The sequence below is a fragment of the Myotis lucifugus genome, unplaced genomic scaffold, assembly GCF_000147115.1.
Source record: "Myotis lucifugus unplaced genomic scaffold, Myoluc2.0 scaffold_205, whole genome shotgun sequence".
NCBI lineage: Eukaryota > Metazoa > Chordata > Mammalia > Chiroptera > Vespertilionidae > Myotis > Myotis lucifugus.
In genome coordinates, this window is record NW_005871253.1 from 799,465 (window position 1) to 824,446 (window position 24,982).

Sequence of the window (24,982 nt, forward strand, 5' to 3'; positions counted from 1 at the left end):
TAGAGCTGAAGACAGAGAGGCTGGGAGGAATGTGCCCTTGTGATGTGTCTCAGAATTGGAAAAGGCTTCAAGGAAAATCAAAATAACCACACAGACCACCTCTCCCCCCCCCATCCCACTGGATCCTGCTTCTCAGGGGAGACCTGCTCAGACGTAATAGTATAATAAGGACCCAGAACCTTCACAAAAAGCTTCCTCTGAGGCGGCCCACGGGGAGAGCAAGGCAGGCGCTGATGTCAGCCCTGAGGTATGTGGCAGGCATCACCAAGCCAACCAGCCTACAGAGAGGAGGCTCGCAAGGGGACAAGGGCCTTCCCTCCCTTCCCTGCTCAGAGTGTAAGCACCAATCCACATACTGGTCCCAAGAAGCTCTTCTTCCAGCTTGTTTTTGTTCTTTTAATCCTCACCTGAGGATGTGTGTGTGTGTGTGTTTTCAAATGGATTTTTTAGAGAGAGAGGAAGGGAGAGAAAGAGAGAGCAACATCGATGTGAGAGAGGAACATCGATCGGTTGCCTCCTGCTTGGGCCTCGACTGGGGATGGAACCCGAAGCCTAGGTGTGTGACCTGACCGGAAATGGCACCTGCATCCTTTTGATGTACTCGCTCTTGGAGTGCACGACCCCATTTTCTCCAAAAATAAATATACACTTGGCTACTTCAGAAATATGCAGCTTTTAATTTAAAATCTAAGGTCCTCTACAAGAAGGGAGGCTGACATCTATGGAGCCCCTAATTTGAGCCGAGTGGCCTAATCAAACGATCTCAGTGAGTCCTGGCCTCAGCCGGGAAGCAGGCATGGGCACCATCCCTGTGGGGTAGAGAAAGGCAGGGCTTTGCCAGCTGGAGTCCTTTGTCCCGAGGCCACACCAGCTAGTAACCTTAGCAGGTGCAGCATTTGAGCTTCCTTATCAGATTCAAAGCCCAGGTTCTTCTAACTTACCCCCTTGCTGCTGCCTACATTCACATTTTCTCATCAGAAATTAAGGGGAATTGAAAAAAATTTAAAGTACATTGTACACCTAAAACTGATACATTGTTATATGTCAATTACATCTCAACTAAAAATTAAGAAAAATTTTACATGAAGAAAGAAATTAAGGGAATTGGAATAGAAGCTGACCCTTTGTTGAGGCAGCTCAGACTAAAGCTCTGTGGAGATGTGGGTGTAACCAACTTAAGCTTTGCTATGATTTTTTTTTATTGGTTTGTTTTGGTTTTTAAAGCTTTTGCATTCTGGGTTGCAGGCTCAATCCCCAGTAGGGGGCGTACAGGAGGCAGCCAATCAATGATTCTCATCATTGGTGTTTCTGTCTCTCTCTCTCCCTCTCCCTTTCTCTCTGAAATCTATAAAAATATATTTAAAAAAATAAAGCTTTTGCATTAAAACAGGTACTTCACATCGGCTGCTTCCGCAGGAATCATCATTCTGTTTTGAAAGTACAGTGAATATGCTGGGCTTTTGAAATTAAGAGGAAGGTATACCAAGCAGAGGTTAACCCAAAAAACTGATTACAAATCCGACTGGAGGGAAAGAGGTGACCCAATTTTTAGAAAGCCAATCCCCGTACATGCACAAGCTACTCTATTAGAACTGAGAAGAAAATGGACTTAGTCTAGTTGTCTATTTTGATATATTCATAAATGAAGGGCTCACTAGTTTACTACAGGCTTAATATATTGACTCCTTTGAGCCTCATAACCAAGTCAAGGTTGGCACATTTGTTTAAGTATTGTTTGTGGTTTGCATATTTATGAATGGAGGCCGAGATATATAAAGTGACATGCAGAGGGTTATACTACTGGTAAGTAGGGGAGCCTGGGTTCAAACCAGGTCTTCTCTCTCTGTTGTCTGCTCATTCTCACCACATCTCACTTCCTGGATGGAAGTAGTCACCTTGAATAGACTCAGTTGGATTGCCATCCCTAGAATCCCAAGCCTCAAATTTGTTCTGAACAGGTGTCTCCTAATGCTTGTAAGGCTTTTCAGGAATGCCAGTTATGCCCTGGCCAGTGTGTCTCAGTTGGTTGGTGTGACTCAGAGTGTCATTCCATGCACAGGAAGGTTGCTGTTTCAATTTCTGGTCAGGGCACATACCTTGGCTAGTGGTTCAATTCCTGGTAGGGCACATGCAGGAAGGAGGCAGTCGATCAATGTTTCTCCTCTCTCTCTCTCTCTCTCTCTCTCTCTCTCTCTCTCTCTCTCTCTCCCCCTCCACTAGCACTCCCCCCTGCCTTGCCCTCTCTCTGAAATCAGTAAAACATATCCTTGGTGAGGATTGAAAAAAAAAAAAGAATGCCAGTTAGGGTTCTCTACTTCTGGAAAATCTGGTCCGGTCCTTTTCTCCCGCAATTTGTGAAGGAGATAGTTCTGAACTAGGAAGTGAGAATTTAAATTTAAAGCCTGGATTTAAGAATTTCCATCCTGAAATTAAGGACATTGAAGGAGGCATTTCGCTACCCACGTAGAATTAGATCATCATTCATATGTGAAAAATGACCATATGAATGCAATTGTGTATGCATTTAGTCTATGGAGATAGTGCTAATCTCTCTTCTTCAGAGAGTGGTTCTTCAATTACAAAGAGAAAACCCAGTGGAAAAAAACTAAGTGTCTCTTACCCATTGCCACTTTACCCATATGTTCCTATTATAACCCTTTAGGTCAGCACTTTCTAGGTGAGTACAAAATGATAGTCAATCTCCAAAATGAAAAAAAAAATGCTAACAAACAACAAGTGTTGGTGAGGATGTGGAGAAAGGGGAACACTCGTGCACTGTTGGGAATGCAGATTGGTGCAGCCACTGTGGAAAGCAGTATGGAACTACCTTATGACCCAGCAATTTCACTTCTGGGAATATACCTGAAGAAACCCAAAACACTAATTTGAAGGAATATATTCACCCCTATGTTTATTGCAGCGTTATTTACAATAGCCAAGATTTGAAAGCAGCCCAAGTGTCCATCAGTACATGAGTGGATGCAAAAGCTGGTACATTTACACAATGGAACACTACTCGGCAATAAAAGAGAAGGAAATTTTACCCTTTGCAACTGCATAGATGGACCTGGAGAGTATTATGCTAAGTGAAATAAGCCAATCGGAGAAAGACAAGTAACATATGATTTCACTTATATGTGGAATCTAATAAACAGAATAAACTAACAAAATAGAAACAGACTCAGGCATAGATAACAGTCTGACAGCTGTCAGAGGGGAAGGAGGTTGGGGAGCTGGGTGAAAAAGGTGAGGGGATTAAGCAAAAAATAACACCTCATAGACACAGACAATAGTATCGTGATTACTAGAGAGAAAGTGTGGTGGGGGAGAGGTAGAAGAGTGAAAAGGGGGTAAATGGTAATGGAAGGAGACTTGGGATGGTGAACACACAGTACGATATACAGATGATGCATTATAGAATTGTACTCCTAAAACCTATATAATTTTATTAACCAATGTCACCCCAATAAATTCAATAAGCAAAAAAAGAGAAAACATGACCGAGAATCATTTCAGCCAAGATTCAGTTTAAAATGTAGTTTCATAAAGAGAACTTATTTTGAACTAGCTTTTGCTTACTTAAAAAGTAAATGCACATCTTAAAATTAATTGTAAAATACAGAGAAGTATAAAGAAGAAAATAAAATCCCCAGGCAAGTTCCATTGAGTTAAAACACAAACAAACAAAAAAACACCTTCCATTCTACATGGTTGTGTCATGGAGAATTTGCAATTTCTTTGGCTGATTCTTTAAAGCACTTCCACCCCAAAGCCCTGCTATTTAGAGATTCTTGAATAAATATTAGTTGGTTGACATCAGCTTCACTCTTCTGGTTGGAGAATGAAGCCAATGAGGATAAGATGTGAGTTCCCAGGTGAGCCAATTCTCTGTTCATTCCAGGGCTATATATAGGGTGGGGCAAAGTAAGTTTACAGTTACAGTTGTGAGTATGCAAAATACAGAGTTTATTCTTGTATTATTTTTTATTAACTGATAATAATACAAACAGCTGTAAACCTATGTATGCCACACCCTATATTAGTTTCCCTGTGAACAGTTATCCACTCCACTCACCCCTCCCTCCAAACAGATGCTTTAACAAAAAGTGCACACAGTTTCGGGTCCTACTCAACAGCCCTGGGATCAGTAACTTCATCAACAGAGTGAGGTATACGCATTATTGCTGTGGGACTACAGATAGGGTGTGACATTCCTCCTTACCCCAACATGTGTTTCTCATTGGTGAGTGTTTACATCACACCACCCTTTTTCAACCAATGGGAAACCAAAATTTCTGGTGGTAAAATCTCCACTTTGCAAAACTAGTTGCATTTTTGTGGTTAGTGTTTTTATTTTATTCAAGCAAAATAACTTTTTATTTCTTATTTGATGCTAATCTTGGGAAATCCCTCTGTTTTCAAGTCTTATTTCAAGAAAAACAAAATTTCTGCAACTCCAAAAGTTTTACTAATTCCAGATTTTCTATTTCACTCAAACTGCCCACCACAGACTATCAACGATACAAAAAAGCCAACTATTTGTATTCATAAAAGACAATAATAAAAAAAGACAATGCTATTTTTTCTTTAATTGCTGTATACTAAAATGTGTAATTTTTGAAGAAAAGTATTCTTAAATTGAATTTCCATCTATTTCAAAAAGAGTGTCAATTTACATATACATGTTTTTTATTAAGCCATTTTATTTTTTTAATTTTTAAAAATTTATCTTTATTGTTGAAAGTCTTACAGATGTCCCACTTTTCCCTCATTGAACCCCTCTACGCCCCCCCAGGCTACATGTGTTTTTATTAATAGAGAAATTCTGAAATGTGGTTAGACACGAGAGACCACAGAATGAATAAGAAAGGGGGTTTGAAGAAATCTCTTAGGAGTTAAACAATTACAACTACTTTGCTCCAGATCACTTTTTAAAAAATGAGCATGTAAGTCTGGCTCAAGCTTTAATATCTAGTGTGACTTGTTTTTAATTTTTAATCCACAGTTTGATTTAAGCCCTTGAGTTATCTGCCCTATTTTAGATAAATAATCATTCTGAGAGATGCAACCAGAGAGGCATATTAATGCCAAGCTGCAATTAAAACCTTAGATCTGACTTCTGATCTAGTCCATGTGACCATATTGCCGGGAAGAACTGAACATCCTTACACAGTTAACAAGGGATAGAGAGAAAGGAGAAAGATTGGCCTTGCAGCATATAAAAAGAAGCCCTATATTATTTTTGAAAATTAGTTTAAATAAATAGAGGACCACAGCAAGAAGACCACCTCTCTTTCTTGTGGGGCATCATCTATACATATATATAAAAGGCTAATATGCAAAGTGTCCCTGTGGGAGTTCAACCAGGAGACCGGGAGTTCTATCACTTGCTATGACATGCGCTGACCACCAGGGAGTGGTGCAGAATGAAGGAAGGCCCTGGCAGGCAGCCGGGGAAGGGAGGCCCCAGCCAGCAGCTGGGGAAGGAGGCTCCAGCTGGCAGCCTGAAGGCCCCAATCGGTCCTGATCACTGGCCAGGCCTAGGGACCCTACCCGTGACAAATTTCGTGCACCGGGCCTCTAGTTTGTTATATAATTTCTACTTTAGGGCATCAAAATTAGGTTAATTGTATTATCACAACTAAAAGAAGGTGGCTCGTAAACCTGGAGTTAAGAGTCTCTGCCCAGGAGCCCCCGATTCCATGGTACTCTCTACAAGGGAACTGTTGGCCCAGTAACTCAGAGAGAGCCCTTGCCAACTAGGTGGAAATTGGGTGCGGCATCACAAAATAAGGCACATGGAAATATCTGTGCGAGAGTGTTTTCTGACTATAGAAGCTTCCATCTCAAGAGAGATAAGCACCTCCTGGTGCTTATGGTGGCAGGAAACACCACCATTACCTGGAATTGATATAGGAATTGAGAGCACGAGCCACTTGAAATGCTGCATTGATTGAAATGGAAGCATGACCGTCTTTCAGGCTTTGAAGTACTCTACTCCGGCCAAAAGGACAGCTTGGATTGGCTGTCTTGGTGAGGGGAGCACCGCCTGGAGGAGTCCTCACTGTCCAGGGGGCTCACCCATCGCCTTGCCTCACTCCTCCAGCCTGTCAACAGGGACCAAGTCCTGTAGGCACAGCCCCCGCCCTCTCACCTCAGGTTCTCGCTAATTGTGCAAGCCAGGGGCTTCTTTCAGAAGCCAACATTCACAGCCCGCCTCCTGTCCAGTTAAAGAGTATGTATTACATGCATAGGGTGTTTGTAATAGAACCAAGTAAAAGCCCCCATAATCCCCTCCCCCATGTGTGGTTCCTGATGGTTTTCGAAGCACTTTTATGCATAGAATCCACTTAAATCTCCTTCATGCCTTGAGAGGCCCCACTTATTATCCTCATTTTTATAGACTTAGCAAGCTCAAGCCAGCATGCACCTGAGACTGAACTCAGCTCTTGTGGCCGGCTCTCCTGTATCTCAGGTGGGAGCTCCACTGCCTTTCTCATCTGTTGTATGAGGAGGAAGGACACAACTGTGCAGGTGAAGTCACTCCATAGCAGGCCACCTGAGCCACGTGACTTAACATGGGTGTTGTTACTCTGGATCACCAGCCCATGGTGGAGTCTGTCAGGTTTCTGCTCTGTAAAATTAATGTCCTCTGTGTCCACACTCTCCTCTTCAGAAGCAAACAACTAAGTCCTGCCCACACTCCAGGGATAAGGATAGAACTAAGCTCCAATTCCTGAGGCCAGGGGATTGACATAAATTATTTGGAATTTTTCTGTAAGGAGACTTGGTCTCCTCTCTCCTGCCTTTGTTTTTACTGGCCTTTTACTAGAAGACACTGAAATTAATCTGATGGATTTCATACATAAAATATTACATGAATATAGCCTATACTCCCCCCCCCAATGGGTTGTTTATTGTTTGTTTTCGTTTTTCTCCCCCTTCCCCTTTTGTTGAATTTATTGGGATGACACTGGTTAACAAAACTATACAGGTCTCTGGCACACAACTCCACACACACCGTGTGCACACTGTGTTGTGTGTTCACCATCCCAAGACAAGCCTCTGTCCATCACTGTTTATTCTCCCTATACCCTCCTTCACACCCCCCAGCCCCGCCCCCCGAAAATTACCACACTGTTGTCCATGTCCATGAGTTTTCCCCGTATTTTCTTCTTTTTTGCTCAATCTCTCCACCACCCCAATCTCCCCACCCTCCCCCCACCCCAGCTGTCAGCCTGCTCTCTGTCTATGAGTCTGTCTCTCTTTTGCGTGTTTTTCATAATGCCCTTCCTTGAAGCCCACCAACACAAACAATAATGCAAGCAAATCACCATCTAGTACTTGTCATTTTATTTTGGCACCATCTCTGCTGGGCTGGTGGAATCTTTATCATTTATTATTAATGGGCCAAAGTATGCATTGCTGACCGTACTTAAAGCAAAGCCAGGTACAGGGCACCCCTGCAGGCGGACAGGGACTCTGCAGGACTGGGGCTGGCTGCCCCACAGTACCTGGGCCATAGCTGCATCACCAGAGTCACACCTGCTGAATGCTACAGGGGTAAGGAGAAGAAACAGTTTCCAAGTAGCCTCCCAAAGGCAGGATTTGTAGTTTAATTCAGCAGTCACTTTTGGAGCACATGCTATGGCTGGTCCTTGGACTAGGGACTGCAGGTGGCTCACATCACTACCTCCAAGTCTGGTGTTCAGAGGGCCTTCGTTTGAGGAGAGAAGTCTAGTTCTCTAGAAGTCTATGCCATGGCAAAGGCAAGGAAGAATGCTGAGTTCACAGGAAGGGGGAGGAGCACAAGGAGGGGCTGGAAAGCAAGGCCTCGTGGAAATCCGCATCGGGAAAGACAATGGGCCCACCAGACACAGGGAACAGCATGTGGAAAGGTGCAGAGGCACAGAAGGCTACAATTCTGTTGGTTCGGCAAGAACACAGGCTATTTGTGGGGGATGTGGGGGAAGAAAGGCAGGGACGCATCCCCAGGAAATGTCTGAGTCTTTAAGGAAGTGGAGAGCATTTCTTTATCACTCTCTAGCTCAGATACCAACCACTCAAATCAGACGCTGGCCATAAACACCTGCAGACCAGTGTGACCAGCCAGGATGCCAGGGGCCTGGAGTGGCAACATACAGCAGGGACAGCAGCGTGACCTGAGCCCTCCCCAGTTAGTAGAGCAAAACAGTTAGTGGTGAACCAAACCCGCCCTTTACCCAACACACTTTCTCATCTGAAATGGGGCTGGGGCTCTCTGTGCCCAGCACTTTGAAGATACACAGCTGCCCAGGATGTTTGGCTCACTTGAGTTAGGGACAGAATGAGGCTATGACAAAACACTCGGAGTTTCAGGGCAGAAAAACCCAGAGGGCCAGACTTCAGATCTTCTGTCTTTGTACCTATGGATGCGAGGGGCTGAGGACGAGTAAGAAGGCATGAGAGAGAGAAAGATGTACAGGAAACTAGGTGGCTTTTCAATTAATTTTTCAAAGCACTTTCAGTTCCCATTTCAAACCAAGCAAACCACAGTTAACACCGAAAAACCCCTAAAACAAAACGGGCCTGAACCATTAAACCTGGTGTCCCTTTTCAAAGGCATATACCACACGTTCAAAGGAACACGGGGAATCAATGGTTTTTGCCCACTGACAAGGTGTCCGGTGCATACGAGGTGCTCGTTGTGTGAGCTCTCACCCAGCCCCCCCAACAGTCCAACTGGGAACCTCTGAGTGCACCCATTTCACAGATGAGGAATCTGAGACCTGGAAAGGTCATCTTCTTTGAACTCTAAGGTCGCCAAGTAGAAAACGTCTCCTTTGGACTCACATCTGACCTGAGGCCACTGGGACACCCGGTGGTGTGCTTTATGAGTAGTTTGGACAGAAGGTCATCAAAGTGCTGTTGTGGCTGCCTGGGTGTCACATCCCAGCTGCACTGAGATGGGAAGGATCAGTTTCTGGAAGGCAGGCGTGTGTGGAAGTTCACACAGCTGGGTTGGAAGTCCCAGCTCTGCTGCTGATGAGCTGTGTGTACCTGGTCATGTCTTCACATATCTGCGCCTCAGTTTCCTCACATGTAGCACGGTGTCATAGACATCGTTGTGCTTGCCCCACTGACACTCACTTACCTGTTTGGCTTCCAACCGCCAGTACGTGTGAAATTTTACCTGACGTGTTCTCGTGCCACCAGGACCCTTGTCCAGGGTGGATAGAAGTGCCCTCCGCAGCATCGGGAGCAGCCCTCCCACAGGGTCTGAAGGGAGCGGGTGTATCAATGCGCAGCCGTCTCCTCCGGTGGGACAGCGCTGAGGCGTGCTCTACACCAGCGGTCGCCAACCGGTGGCCCGCGGACCACTGGTGGTCCATGAGGTTCGAAAGGTTGGCGACCGCTGCTCTACACCGTGTCTTGGACTTTTTAGCAGAGCTGAGCTCCAGCTGCCCCAGTGATGACTGGGTTAGTGAAACACTACAGCTGCCTTCCCTCTTGTCTCACTTCCACAGTCCACTGCTAGTGCTTCCTGGGCTCACCTCCCAAGTGAACTTCTCATACGCAAGTCCTTGTCTTAGGGTCCGCTTCTGAGAAAACGCAAGCTGAGACAAATAAGGGTGATGTACTCATCTCGGTTGAAGGGGTGGAAAGTACATTACAGTGCTTGGAACTCACTGAGCGTCACCTAGTGTTCAGGTCTCATCCTTAATCCAATTACAGTGGGGCCTTGATTTACGAGTGTCCCGACTAACAAGTTTTTCAAGATACGAGCCGTCTCTCGGCGATTTTTTTGCTTTGAGTTGCGAGCTAAAATTCGGGTTACGAGCCAGCTTCAGATACCCCACCGCTAGTTGGTGCAGCGAACGTCACAGTGAACGCCACAACATCAGCCCAGCATCACGTGTCATTGTAATGGTGAAAATTGATTTGACATAGAGTAATTTGAGTTACGAGCTCCGGCACGGAACAAATTAAACTCGTAAGTCAAGGCCCCACTGTATACGGCCAAAGAAAAGTACTTGAGCACATAAAGGAAAATCAACTCATTTTGCCCTTGTACAGAGGGAGGCCCATCATGCCATCTCCTGACTTGTTTGCAGCAGGAACAACCAGGCTTGCATTTCATTCCACCATCCAGGAAGTCACCTGACTTCTACGCCTCCAGCCCCTGTGCATCGTGGGGATGGCACTAGTTCCGACTTCAAAGCGCTAAGTGAGGGTTAGCACGTAGTGAGGCCATATATCTGAGCCCCCTCCGATAGGAACGGCACAAATAGATGCCCAATAAATGTTAGCAATTATAAACGTTTGAGTTTCCTACGAAAAAGGCCCATCTCTTGTCATGAGCTTCTATTTGTACTGCTTTACTTTTTTTTTTTTAAATATATTTTATTGATTTTTTTACAGAGAGGAAGGGAGAGAGATAGAGAGTTAGAAACATCGATGAGAGAGAAACATCGACCAGCTGCCTCCTGCACATCTCCTGCTGGGAATGTGCCCGCAACCCAGGTACATGCCCTTGACCGGAATCGAACCTGCGACCCTTCAGACCGCAGGCCTACGCTCTATCCACTGAGCCAAACCGGTCTCGGCAGTACTGCTTTACTTTGGAAACGATCAGAATTCTAGAACCCTCATCAACCAAGAGGCGATATCTTTGTCACATAACCTTAGGTTGCAGTCTGTACATTTTGAATGATCCGTTGTTTAGACTCTGGGTTCTGTTAGAATCCCCTGGAGAATATTTATTTTGTTTTGTGTTGGAACCAATCAGGTGCAGACAGCTAGTTCTGTCTTGCCTTCTGTGAGCGATGATGCCTCTGGCAGTCCCGAAGTTCGAGGCAATGACAGTGAGAGAAGTGAAGTGACTTGGCCAAGGCTACTTAGAAAGGGAGAGTTGGGCTGGCTGCCAGGCCTCATGCTTTCCAAGACACACATTTTCTCCGGACTTCACCTTCACCTCTCGGGCTCTCACTTCCCCCTAGACAGCATTGGGCAAGCATGGCCCAGTCTTGTGATGATTCCTTTCTGATGTCTGGCCTTCTCTGGAACCGACGCTGTCAGTCAGAGTGAAGCAACAGGGCGAAGGCATCTGTCTTCCCTTCCTCATAGGGGAGTGATCACTCATAGCGCGGGAGGGAGACACATGAACCTTCTTATAAATAACCACATCAGGTCCCATTAAGGCGAGGAGCATTCGAGGAACTGCCATGCTCTGTACCATTCCCCTTACGGATGAGCACTGGGGACACAGACTGTAATTTACGAGAAATGTGACCCTTCCTTCCGGGTGCTTGTTTGTTTTCTCTGAGCTAGTCCTCATTCTGAAAGATTTTCTGTTCCTTTTGTTTACTCAAATCACTTTCCCCTGATCCTTCCCAAACAGAACCTGTTTTTCTTATTAGAGAAAACCAGCTGGGTACCAGGTCCCTTGGACTTTAATATTCCATCGATATATAATAAGGATTTGGGGTGGGGGTTGGGAGTAAAGTCCTGAATAACAACGCAAAGAGAGCAGTCTTATCTATAATAATAAAAGCATAATATGCTAATTAGACCGGATGACCTTCCAGACGAAGTTGGGGCATCGAGGGAAGCCCAGGTCCTGGGTGCCAGCAGCCGGGGGGAGGAAGGCCTACTCTTGCACGATTTTCATGCATCGGGCCTCTAGTTTCCAAATAATGGCCTTTAAAACTGGACTAAAAAAAAAATCTAACACTGGGAAATTTGTTTTTCATTCTGTGTTTCAAAACAATAGGCACTTGGCCATGGGTCCTAGGTTTCAACCCTCCTTACAGATTTCCACAGCCCCATCCATGGGTAAGGCTGGAGTTTACGGCTCAGAGGCCGCCTAAGGGACCTACCTGCTCAGCTGGCTGGGCCTGAGCTTTGCGGCTCGTCTCCCCCAGGAACAGCACAGCGCCTTCTGGAGACAGTTTGTGTTATTGGTCTGACCCAGACATGACCTGGTTCACTGTGATATTTACAGTTGCTCTTCGGGTTCAAGGAGAAAATCCCAGGCTGGTCTCCAGCTGTTTCTGTTTGTTTGATGTGTACGTCGTTACTGAAGTTTAACTTACATCCATAGAGTGTGCATATCTTAAGGGCTCAGCTGGACCAATTTTGACGTGTGCACACATGTAGCCACCACCCAGATCCAGATATAGAGCACCTTCACCCCCTGGAAGGGTCTCCCCACAGCCCATTTATTCCTCGGGGTAACTGCCATCCTGCCTCTGTCCTCATAGATTCCTTTTGCCTATTTTTGAACTTTATATAAAAGAAATGCTAAAGGAGATCCTCTTAAGTCTGCTCCTTCTATGCAGCATTATGTCTGTGAGGGTCATCCGGTTGCATCTGGAGCAGCAGTGTCCTGTTTTTCATGAATGAATCTTCCATTGTCCGAGTCCCACTGTACAAATATATCCTTGTATCCATTCCATTGGGATGGGCCATTAGAAATGATGCTGCTATCAACATTCATGTACAGTCCTAGTTAATGATTGACATGACTTCCCTCCCCCTTGGGTGACCTCATTCTAACAGAGTCACTTATAATCACGAATGTAGCTTTTGGAACCTTTGGATAGAGAGGAATAAACTGGTGAATATTCATCAAGAACTTTAGAATTAAGGGATTATTTACTTTGAAAAGCAATAGGATTGGTTGTTTAAAATAGGTGTGCAGCCCTAACCGGTTTGGCTCAGTGGATAGAGCGTCGGCCTGCGGACTGAAGGGTCCCAGGTTCGATTCCAGTCAAGGGCATGTACCTTGGTTGCGGGCACATCCCCAATAGGGGGTGTGCAGGAGGCAGCTGATCGATGTTTCTCTTTCATCAATGTTTCTAACTCTCTATTCCTCTCCCTCTCTGTAAAAAAAATCAATAAAATATATTTTAAAAAATAAAATAGGTGTGCAGCCTCAAGCAAGTCATTAGACATCTCCAAATCTCAGTTTTCTCATCTAGAAAATGTCTATAATGTCAATATTATGCAAAAACAATAGAGTTGTGCCTGGCTGGCATGACTCAGTGATTGAGCTTCAACCTATGAACCAGGAGGTCATGGTTCAATTCCTCGTCAGGGCACATGCCCAAGCTGTAGGCTCAACCCCCAGTGGGGGCGGTATACAGGAGGCAGCCGATCAATGATTCTCTCTCATCATTGATGTGTTTATCTCTCTCTTCCTCTCCCTTCCTCTCTGAAATCAATCAATAAATATATATTTTTTAAAGTAATAGAGTTGTAAGAATTAGATGACATAATGAAATAAAGCACTTCGAGCCTCGCTCAACTGAGGGCTCAGCATTAATTGCTATTATTGACTTTTCATCGTAATAAAAAAAGTAAAGTCAAAGATGCTATGAAGTTGCACAAGATTACTAACACAACATAACCAATGGAGACCAAGTAATCTGTTTTAATGCCAAAAGTCAAGTAAAAATGTGATTTTTCTTCTTACTTTATAACTTCTGCTTCAACCTGAATCTCTCTAGTTAAATAAAGCTCTTTGTTTAAACAAAGCAACCTCCTGAATTGGATATGGAAGTGGAACAGGGAAAAACTTGGGCTGGGGAAGCTGATTACTGCGGGGTCAGCATCAACTACAGGCATCCTTTAATTTAGGTTATGGGAAATTGTTTTCGGTGTTTGTGTGTCTGCCTTAGATTTCCTTGTCCTTGACCTCCTAATAATAGGTGATAATTTGGATTCAATGTGATCTAATCCAGTGTCAGGAATTCCAAAGGCCAGAGAGATAACTCCACCATCCCCAGTCATATAAGTAAACGGATCCATGGGCCCCCAAATGAAGTCACATTAAAGTGTCAGATATTAGGTGTGATTACTACCCAGGTAGTTTTGATGGAATAAGCAAGCATTTGAGGTTGGAAGGCTGATGTTGAAAGAGCAGAGAGCTTATTATTGTAGAAATCATCTTCAGTCTGATCCCCAGATCTGTGGTCCTGGTCATTTTGCTGTCGGCCAAGAAGGCTACTCCATTGGACGACCGTTCAAAGGAAGAGAGAGAAATCATGCCTCTCACCTAAAGGTGTTTCCTAACTCTAAACAAAAACACCCCCCAAAACCTTTTACTTTTTATTTTGAAATCACTTAAGACTTACAGAAAAGTTGCAAAAATGTACTAAGAAATCATGTCTTCTCTTTGCCCAGATTCCCAGAATGTTAGCGCCTTGTCACATTCTCCTTCCTCTCTCTGTTCTCTCTATGTTCTCTCTCTCTCTCTCTCTCTCTCTCTCTCTCTCTCTCTCTCTCTCTCTCCATTTTTCTGGACCATTTGAGAGATAGTTCAGACATTGTGTCCTTACTCTATGTGTGTATTCCCTAAAAACAGAAACATTCTGTTAAAAATGACAATAAAATTAACATTGCTTCAGTGTTAACACTATTACCCGATCTGCAGACTTGATTTAAATCTAATGTCCCACTAATATCCTTTATAACAAATGAAATAAAGAATTATTATTTTTTAGTCCAGAATCCAATCTAAGATAACATGTGTATTTAGTTGAATTTATTTCCTCAGAACACATCTTAAGGGATCTTGAACCCTTGCTATTAGAAAATCCCTCCATCAAAATAATATTTGCTTGCCTGTCAACACAGTGATCCATGGAAGAACTGGGTCAAAAGAATGTCTTCTAAAATATTTGCCTGTGCTTTAAGGGGGGGGGGCATAAAAGTAATTAAAATAAATATATTTCATTGCATTGATCATATGCAAGAGAAACTGGGAACTCATTAGGGAAGGTTTTTTCTTCCGGGCTTTACGGAAGAAAAGGTGGAGTGAAATACTGCTGCTAAGTTGTGTGGGTTGCGTGGGTGTGAAGTTACACCTTGCCTGCCTTCTAACCGATGCATAGAGCTGCAGATGTCCATCCCCAGGAAGCAGAGCTGAGCTCCTTCTTTCTGCAGACAATGGTCACAGTAGCTGCACTTTCTTTGGCAGATGTGGTGTTGGAAAAAGCCATGCACAAGTGCATCTTGAAGCCCCTGAAGGGGCACGTGGAGGCCATGCTGAAGGACTTCCACATGGCCGACGGCTCGTGGAAACAGCTCAAGGAGAACCTGCAGCTCGTGCGGCAGAGGAATCCCCAGGAGCTGGGCGTCTTCGCCCCGACCCCCGATTTCGTGGACGTGGAGAAAATCAAAGTCAAGTTCATGACTATGCAGAAGATGTATTCGCCGGAAAAGAAAGTCATGCTGCTGTTGAGGGTCTGCAAGCTTATTTACACTGTCATGGAGAGCAACTCAGGTGAGGCCGCCACTTCCCACCAGGGCTGGTAACCAGAGCTTTCTGATTCCCCATTTCTCTTTCAATCTCGTGATTCTCACCAAGCAGCTCAGAAAAATACAAGCGTTACTCTAGTGTCTGGCAAATTAGTCACATGCATGCAACAGATGAATAGCACCAAAAGCGTAATCGAATGAGGGCAACAAGGTGTTTGCGATGCCAGTTTATTAAAGATTTAGTGTAGAGTAGCGAATACATGTGCAGTCTCTGGAGTCGCAGTGTAAATCCTAGCTTTGCAAATGAGTTCATTGGGGGACTTTGGCCGCCTTGCTTGGCCTTCTAAGGTGCAGTGTCTGCACCTGTTGTTGGCGATGACCCTTTCCTTCATAAGGTGGGTGTTAGATGGGAAAAGGCCTGCGTAGCCCCGAGTGCAATGGAAATATTAGCGATGATCACGACTACATTTTGGCCAGTGAGGCTTTGTGTTAAGTGATCTACAGCATGTGTCAGACACACAGAACATCCAGTAATGATGCAGTTTCATTATAGCCACTTCATTGGCTCTCCCTTCTTTGCCACAAGCTAAATCAATGTCCTTGGAATTCCTATTTTAACTCTTTACAATGGGAAGGAAGCCCTGGGACTCCCCGTGCTGCCTCTTGTAGATCATAACTGTGACTCATACGCAGAGATCGAGCCCTACATTGTTCTAGGTCTTCGGGGAGCCTGTTGTAACTGCATGGATGACTACCACCTTTTCCTCTAAGTCAGTGGTTCTCAACCTTGGCTGCACATTAGAATCACCTGGGAATCTTTTTAAAATCCTGATTTCTGGGGCCTCATCCTCCGGAAATTCTGTTTTTTTGTTACTAATGTTGTGGCCCCACCCCATAACAAAGAAACAGAATTTCCGGAGGATGAAGCCCAGAAATCAGGATTTTTAAAAGATTCCCAGGTGATTCTAATGTGCAGCCAAGGTTGAGAACCACTGATCTAAGTGAAACTGCTTCTTGGAGAAGGACAGAGAGCAAACACAGGCCCTGCTAACCACGCCTTGTGCGTGTTATCATGGAAATGTGCACGCATTCAAATTGTTGAGGAAACACGTTAATGCCTGAGCTAGCCATGGTAGCAGATGAACATCACCTCTTAATTTCGCCAGCACATTTGACATATAGAAAATATATTTGTGTAGCTCATGAAATCATGTCTGAAAGATCCCAGAAAACACCTGCACAGGGTTATGTTCTTCTGAAGCAGTTTCTCAACCTCAGCCCTGATGACATCCTCACCAGATAACTCTTTGTCGTGGGGGCTGTCTGTTTCCTGTAAGTTTACCGCCAGATGCCATTTGCACCCCCACCTCCCAGTCCCAACACTAAAAATGCCTCTAGATAAGCGGTTCTCAACCTGTGGGTCGCGACCCCTTTGGGAGTCGAACGACCCTTTCACAGGGGTCGCCTAAGGCCATCGGAAAACATATATATAATTACATATTGTTTTTGTGATTAATCACTCTGCTTTAATTATGTTCAATTTGTAACAATGAAAATACATCCTGCATATCAGATATTTACGATTCATAACAGTAGCAAAATTACAGTTATGAAGTAGCGACGAAAATAATTTTATGGTTGGGGGTCACCACAACATGAGAAACTGTATTAAAGGGTCGCGGCATTAGGAAGGTTGAGAACCACTGCTCTAGATAAAGCCAGTTTCCCTGGGGGCAAAGTCACACCCCATCCCCATTCCCACCCCTCATTGAGAATCACCACGGTCATGAAAAATAGCAATAAGGACTAAGATTTTTCTGCCATTTGTTAATCGTGTGGATCTATGCAACACAGGCTGGATTTGCACATTTAAATGAATCAACCTGTTCCCGTGGAGCAGAGAGCTACCTCTATTGCTGGTTTGAATGTGCTCCTGTCATGATGTTTGGGATTGACTTGCACAGGAAGCAGTAGGAAACAGGACACAGGGGTGACATAATAAGCAGATCCTCTGTAAACTGGCTTGTGACATTACTTGCTGCAAGTTAGACGGTTTGAGGTTACTAGGTCCTATTGCATGACGCTGTAACTCCCGGTCGTGGGGAGGAAGAACACCCTTCCCCTGTTCATTGACTCCTAGATGCTCACGCAGAAGCTGTGAGTTGGGGCTGGTCTGGGACATGCGCAGCCGGGAGGGGTGTGGGCGACACCGGATTCCAGAAACGCCCACCTCTGCCTGTGAATAGCACATTGCCCCAGGATGACTCCCCACTGTCTAATAAAAGCAGCAAGCAGGAGATGGAAGCAAGAAATGCTGGTAAAAATATTCCTGTCTTCCCCTTTCCTCCTACTCCCAGGGAGGATGTATGGCGCCGACGACTTCCTACCAGTCCTGACCTATGTCATAGCTCAGTGCGACATGCTGGAACTGGACACGGAAATCGAGTACATGATGGAGCTCTTAGACCCTTCGCTGTTGCACGGAGAAGGTAGCGTACTTTCGGGAAGGTGGGAGGAACTGGGTGCTGAGGGGGGATTTTGCTTTTGTTGTTGAGATGAAGTTCACATAACAAAATCAGCTCTTTTAAAGCGAACTATTTGGTGGCATGTAGTACACTCACATGTTGTGTAATCCACCACTTTTTTCTAGCCCCCAAAACGTACCCCAAAATAGCCCTGGCCGTATGGCTCAGTTGGTCGGAGCATCATCCTATACACAAAAAGGTTTCGAGTTCGATTGGTTATGGGAAGCAACCAATCGCTGTTTCTCTCTCTCTCCCTTCTTCTCTCTCTAAAAATCAGTAAAACATATCTTCAGGTAAGGATTAAGCAATTTTTAAAGACATATATACCCCTCCCCAAATAAAACCCTGTACCTATTAAGCACTTATGTGGGAGCTTTTTAGAAATCCTAAGGATTAAGTCTAATTTTAATTTAAAAGAATGTGCTGACTTTTTTTCTAACAACAAAAGTAATACACAGTCATTGTAGAAAATTTGGAAACATCGGAAAAACACAAAAAAATGTAACCCTGCCATAATTACACTTCACCAAGATTGGTTGATTGCAATAAAAAAAAATGTTGTTCAATAGAATAAATGGTATTTCGAAAAAAGAAATAGTTTCTTCACTTTCAAGAGGAAATCGTAAACATTTGTTAGAGAATATTTCCACTGTCAAGAGGATGTCCTGCTGTTATTTGGTTTTCATCATTTTTTAAAGAGTTGGTGTTCAAGATGAAAACAGCATTGATTTTCTCTTTTATTTAAAAAAATAGTGTCTGCTCTTGGTTAAAATAAAAAGACAGTGGAGTTAAAATCTGGGCAGTTCGCTTTTGATTTATCTTGGCAGTTCAGTTTTCTTCTTGTGCCTGCCTGACACCAACGTGTCTTAGCCAAAATGCCTACTCCTTACACACTAGTTAGGTATTTTGCCATGGAAATAAGTTGGATGAAAAACAGAAATAACTGGGACTCTTGTGTGGGCTTGTCTTTTTAAAGGAGAACCAATCAGGGCCTGTGCATTGTGAATCCGGGTCATCCGTTTCCATGTGTCCCCTGAGTTCTGAATTGTTGCCTATACTTTTTTTTTCCCGTCTTTTCTCCCGTGAGTTTTAGTCCAGGCTTGAGTGAAAGGTCCGGGTGCTGATAGGATTCCCCAGGGGATGCGTCATACTCGCATTTTCCCCGAAGGGAACTTAAATGTATCGTCATCCCCACAGCGTGTTGCTTAGTTTCCTACCGTTGGCCTTTCTTACCAGGTCTGTCCTCCTCCTGGGAGCCCGTAAGGGACACCCTTCCCACCTCTCTAGGGCTCGTGCTGACTCAGGATTAGGGAAAATACCTTCCATCCCGTCCCTCCACCCTAGACAGATATGAGTGAGCCTCTTTCATCCCTCTCCCCTCTTGCCTGTTTATCGCCCCTCATTTTCATTCACAACCTGAGCCACCGCGGCCCTGCCAGGAGCTTTCCTTACTTGCTCTGCCCTGGGCTTTGACAGGAGGCGGGGGGCGGGGCGAGGGGGGAGACAAGTGGTTTTGTCTAGTGACCAAGAGAGAAGCACCCAGGCCATCATGCTTACGTTTAGCATCATTATCACATATTGCATCATTTTTGGAATTTTGTGTGCATCCAGGTTTGTTGTTGTTGTTGTTTTTAGCTCCGATCATGTTTAATTCTAGTGATAAGTATGTCACATTCTTGGCACTTTAGGGAAAGAGCATGCCAGTTCACTCAGAAAATTACCGTTCCGTTGCTGACCATGTGTGCTTGGGACAAACATATGCTTACACCTGGTGGCCCGAGGATCTAGACAGCCAATTCCTGCCGCCTCTCCCAGCCTTTCCCCAAGGGAAGACACTGCCCTGGACACTGTGTCAGTGACAGATGAGCAGGTTGCTGTCCTCACCTCCGGGAATCACACATGAGAGAGACACAAGGGCCCAGCTGGTGAACATACAGCGCAGCCTGTGAGCCCATGCCCAACCGGAGCCTGCTTCCACAGAGCTGTGTCTTGGGCTTCTTGGCTGCCTTCCGGAGGAGAGCAGGGCAGCCCAGTCGGCTTGGCTGTGGTTACAGACCAGGCCTGCGTGTCAGGGAACTGAAGCTCTGTGACCAGCAGCAACAAGCTGCTGAGCAGAGAGCCACATCACCGACCCAGCCCTCGAGGCCAGCCCAAGGCCCTTTGGTTTGCAGGGCAACAGCCCACATCTCTTCTGCTGCTTATGCGGGGAGTTTCATTGACGGAAAAAGCAGCAGAGAACCCTTTTACATCACAGCTCTTGTGGTAGGGTTATAGTTTTGCTGAAATGTAAACCTTCCTCTAATGGTATCCTCATGTTTCAAAGTGTGGTCAGTTTTGTGCTTCCAGCATTTTGAGTTTTCTCCTTGTGGCCTGAACAGATCACAGCTATGGAGTCTAAAAATTTTTTCCCCTTTTTCCCCATTTGGCCTCTCCCCAGCTGCTCCCACCCTCCAGCACATGCCCTCACCCCCTAGTGTCTGTGTCCATTGATTATGCTTATATGCATGCATACAAGTCCTTTGGTTGATCTCTTACCCCTGCCCCCCCACCCCCAACCCTCCCCTGCCTTCCCTCTGAGGTTTGGTGGTCTGTTCAATGCTTGTATTGCCTCTGGATCTATGGAGTCTAAAATTTGATTCCAAAGGAAACACCCTTCCCCCCAAACTTGATTGTAACAGTCCCTCCAAGTCCCAGCTCTAAGACACCTCTTTCTTGAATATTTAAGTCGATATTGATTTCTCCTGAAATTCTGTGGCATTTAAATGTACTACTGCATTTCACGGTCAATCATGTGCTGATTTGTTTTTAGAACAAATATTTAGTAAAAATCAACTACTCACAGTTATGAATTAGTGTGTGGAGCTACCTTGGGGAACTTACCCCCAGCTGGTGGGGCCATGAAACTATTCAAATAACTCTACAAAAAGCCTGACATGTGATCTGTGCATGGAAAAGTGCATTGTTCAGAGTGGCCTAGATGATGCTCCCATTAAAAATTCCCAGCCCTGGCTGGTTTTGCTCAGTGAATAGAGCATCAGCCCGAAGACTAAAGGGTTGTGGGTTCTATCCCGGTTAAGGGCACGTACTTCGATTGCAGCCTCGATCCCTGGCCCCAGTTGGGGTGCATACGGGAGGCAACCAATCAATGTGTCTCTCTCACATTGATGTTTCTCTCTGTGTGTCTTCCCCCATTCCTTTCACTCTCTCTAAAATCAATGGGGGGAAAAAATATCCCTGGGTAAGGATTAACAAAAAACAAAACTAACCCCCAAACCTCCATCCGTGACCTGAAAACCACAAAGGTGTTCTCTTTCTCAAGTTTCCTGTCCACTGCGATTCACGGGGCTCATTTCTCAGATGGGGGACCAATTGCCATCTTGACTGTTGTCACTTGTTGAACAGAGATAGTTGTTTGGGATCTTGCATTGGCAGCTAAATACTTTGGCCATGAAGGTGGTACTTCTGCACAAAACTGATTTCACCACAACTAACTTTCTGGTTCCTGCATGAATAAACTACCAGGGTCCATTTATTTTAGTAAATTTATAAACTTCTGGAGAGCAGGGACTCAGACTCTACTTCCTAAAAATCCAGCCCCTGCTCTGTACGTGTCTTGGGCTCATGGTAGAGATTCAATAGTATGTTGAGATTCAATAGCATGTTGACAAAGAATGTTTCTCAATTTAAAATGCAGTGTCCATGTGGACATTTACTTCAGCCAGTTTCTTCTTAAAGTGAAGAAAACTCTTTGTAAATGTCCTAGAGAAATATAGTAGCTTTCTGTTCACCCTTTGCTAGTGGAAAGGGTGGATCGTTCCTCTACTGACATATATATAATTTTTACAATGGGGGTGCCCAATTAGGGAATTTTTTTTTTTTGGAACTTTTAATAAATATTTGGGGCGCCTCCTAGTGGTTCTAGAGCACAGTGCTTGCAAGTACCCCAGGAGGCACCAATTTATAGTTGAGGACAAAACGATGAACACATTTCTGTGTATCTCACGGTGTTTTAGTCTTTTAACATTCCCCAAGCATAAGAAATCATTCCTAAATGCTGCAGAAAAGGGACATTACTTGCTTCTCCTTGTAAATTACTTTTTTCCTAAATGTGTCACCTTAGTTCCCAAGTAAGGGTAGGGAAAGGAGTCAGGAGGGAGAAGTTCTTTTGAAAAACCCATATTAGTGGGAACACACTTGTATATTGTGCAGTCCTTTCGAAGCATATATTTTACTTAAAATTTAGAAAATACGCCCTGACCGGTTTGGCTCAGTGGATAGAGCGTCGGCCTGCGGACTCAAGGGTCCCAGGTTCGATTCCAGTCAAGGGCATGTACCTTGGTTGTGAGCACATCCCCAGTAGGGGGTGTGCAGGAGGCAGCTGATCGATGTTTCTCTCTCATCAATGTTTCTAACTCTCTATCCCTCTCCCTTCTTCTCTGTAAAAAATCAATAAAATATATTTTTAAAAAAATTTAGAAAATACTAATTCCAAAAAAAAAAAAAAAGGAAGCCCCAGAAAGTATTGCCAGGAGATATGCAGACTCCTGTTGCTAAAGTAAATGATTCTGGCCTCATAGTAGTTGACCTCCCCACCCACACAGGCCTCCCCACCTCCCTCAGGCCAACAAAAAGGCTTGACCTTTTCTGGCAAAACATTTTCACAATTGCACTTAAATAATTGAGATTTTTGTATGTCTCGCCCATTGGAATGGGAATCCCACCAGTGAACACAGGGCATTGTCAGCCAGGGCCATCGGCGTCCCTGTGCCAGGGATGGGTCACCCAGTATATCCGTGGGGATGATGCATGAATGGACAGATGGAGGCGCGAAGGACGCTCTCTTGGCTGTGTGCTGCTGTGGTCCCACGGGACATGCAAGAAAACACAGAGCACAGCCTCTACAAGTCCCCTAACTCGTCACCAGAGCAGGAAACTCGGAGACTCACCCTGTCTGTCCTTTCCAGGGGGCTATTACTTGACCAGCGCCTACGGGGCACTGTCTCTGATAAAGAATTTCCAAGAAGAGCAAGCGGCAAGACTGCTCAGCTCCGAGACCAGAGACACCCTGAGGCAGTGGCACAAACGGAGAACCACCAACCGGACCATCCCTTCCGTGGACGACTTTCAGGTATGTGGCCAGCGATGGTGACGGGGCGGGGGGCGGGTGGGGGGGGGAGGGCCTGCTTCCTTGGCCCGCCACCAAGGCTGAGCTGGCTCCCGGGGCACACAGAGCTCAGGGTGCCTGAGGTCCCTCTTTTGTCAAATCATCCGGCGGAAGAGATATTTTAAACCACCCTCTGACCTTGTTGTTTCACTTCTCTGTTTTGCTTATAGTAAAAAAAATATATATGTGGGTTTGGCCCAAGTTTTGCTGCCCTTAAGAAAACAAAGTCAACTTAAGGTGGGATTTCTAGCAGAATGTTCAGCATGAATACTGAGCCCTAAGCAGACAGGAAATCAAGGAGGAAGCTCTCCGGCACAGGTGGCAGGTTTCTTATTTCATCAGAAGACTGAGTGGAGCCCTGGCCGGGTAGCTCAGTTGGTTGGAGCATCGTCCCAACATGCCAAGGTTTGCGGGTTCGATCCCCAGTCAGGGCATTTTCAAGAAGCAAACAGTGAATGCATAAATAGGTGGGACAACAAATCCCCCTCTCTCTCTCTCTCTCTCTCTCTCTCATCCTCCTCCTCCTCCTCCTCGTCCTCCTCTCCCTCCCTCCCTCCTTCTCTCTCTCTCCCCTCTCTCTTCCTCTCTCTCTAAAATCAGTAAATAAAAATTTGCCCAGCCGGTATGGCTCAGTGGTTGAGTATCGACCCAGGAACCAAGTGGTCATGGTTAGATTCCCATTAGGACACATGTCCAGGTTGCAGGCTCGATCCCCAGTAGGGGGCGTGTAGGAGGCAGCCAATTGATGATGTTTCTCTTTCATCATTGATGTGGCTATCTCTCTATCCCTCTCCCTTCCTCTCTCTCTAAAAAATAATAAAACCATATTAAAAAAAAAAAAAAAAAGACTGAGAGGAAATAGCAGGGTTAGGCCCTGAGGCCACCTGGTCTCTCTGAGACGAGGGAGAGGTGCAGTAATGCCTTCCCTCCTCCCCTTTTTCTCCACTCTTCCCCCCAAAACGGAAGATCCCAGAATCCCACTGGCAGCATCAGCTCTGGCAGGTTCCCTATCTGGAATTTTCCATGACGATGGGCAGGTGCCCAGGAATGTGAGATTCCCAAGGAGCTTGTTTCTGAGGGAGGAGAGGCTGATTGGGGCGATAGAAAACCTTACCCAGCACAACCACCCTGGATTTGCTCATTGTCTATGAAGTTACGAGTAAGTCTGCAAATGAGTTTGAATCATATTTTGCAAATTCCAAATCATATTATAAAACTCAACTGTGTTTTGTTTCTCGGTGCCACGTGGTGAACTTTTAAGCAGGACAGATTTGTCCATGTCCGTATTCAGATTCACCTTTTTTGTCTTTTCTGCCTCCCAATGCTCTGAAAATGCTCAAAGGTACATGTGGTACAAAGTCAGCCCTTCCTGGAAAGGCAAGATCTTCAAGTTCTTCTCTCAGATAGCAGTGTTCTCAGAAATCCCTCCCTGTGTACATACATCTAAAAAGCAAGAACATATACCGTGGCTTCCCCTGGGCTGTTGAAGAGCTGTCCATGTGTTAAGTGGCTTTGCATACACAGGCCCTTGGGATACTGTGGCTGCCTGTCCCAGGAGGGGACTGCTAAGGCTGCCCACCCTCTGAGGAGAGGAACAGAAGAAATAAGAAAAGCTCATTCGTCCATCTCCCCACCTGCCACCAGCCCCTCCTCCCGCCCCCTCTCTCCATCTGGAGTTTCTAACCTGGAGATCCTCAGCGGCCACAGGGCCCCCTTCCCTCTTCACACTCCTTCCCACTGGCCCTGCTTGCCCAGGAGATGGAGCACCTTAAAATATAACCCAAGAGGGAAATTGTTAGCACTCAGTTTGGATGTAAAAACAAAAACAGAGACGCAAAACTCCACTTGGAACTCCTAAGTCGGGGGTCGCAGACACACACACAGAAGTCTCCTCACTGGAGAAGCAGCACGCAACAGTGGTGAAGATGCTGGGTCTGCCACTCACTAGCTGTGTGGCCTTGGACAAGTTGCTCAGCCTCTCTGTGCCTCGGTTTCTTCACTAGTTAAATGCAAAAAATGTAGACTTTCACAAAGTCCTCTTCCAGAGTCA

At 45.2% G+C, this 24,982-nt stretch overlaps 1 protein-coding gene and 1 non-coding gene across 12 annotated transcripts in view; both read left to right on the forward strand.

The window, feature by feature from the left end:
- RIN2 (Ras and Rab interactor 2) overlaps positions 1 to 24,982 on the forward strand; it is a 207,812-nt gene that overhangs the window by 179,802 nt on the left and 3,028 nt on the right. For 6 of the 11 annotated variants that reach the window (XM_023761273.1, XM_014463281.2, XM_023761274.1 and 3 more), the window contains 3 exons: positions 14,963 to 15,268; positions 17,601 to 17,732; positions 22,733 to 22,896. In XM_023761273.1, coding sequence (XP_023617041.1) covers positions 14,963 to 15,268; positions 17,601 to 17,732; positions 22,733 to 22,896 — 602 coding nt within the window. Of the gene's footprint in view, positions 1 to 14,962; positions 15,269 to 17,600; positions 17,733 to 22,732; positions 22,897 to 23,102; positions 23,400 to 23,898; positions 24,092 to 24,982 lie in introns of all 11 variants that reach the window. The other 5 variants (XR_002831377.1, XR_002831378.1, XM_023761276.1 and 2 more) reach the window with 5 other exon arrangements.
- LOC111827706 lies at positions 21,471 to 21,599 on the forward strand. The gene has a single exon (XR_002831381.1).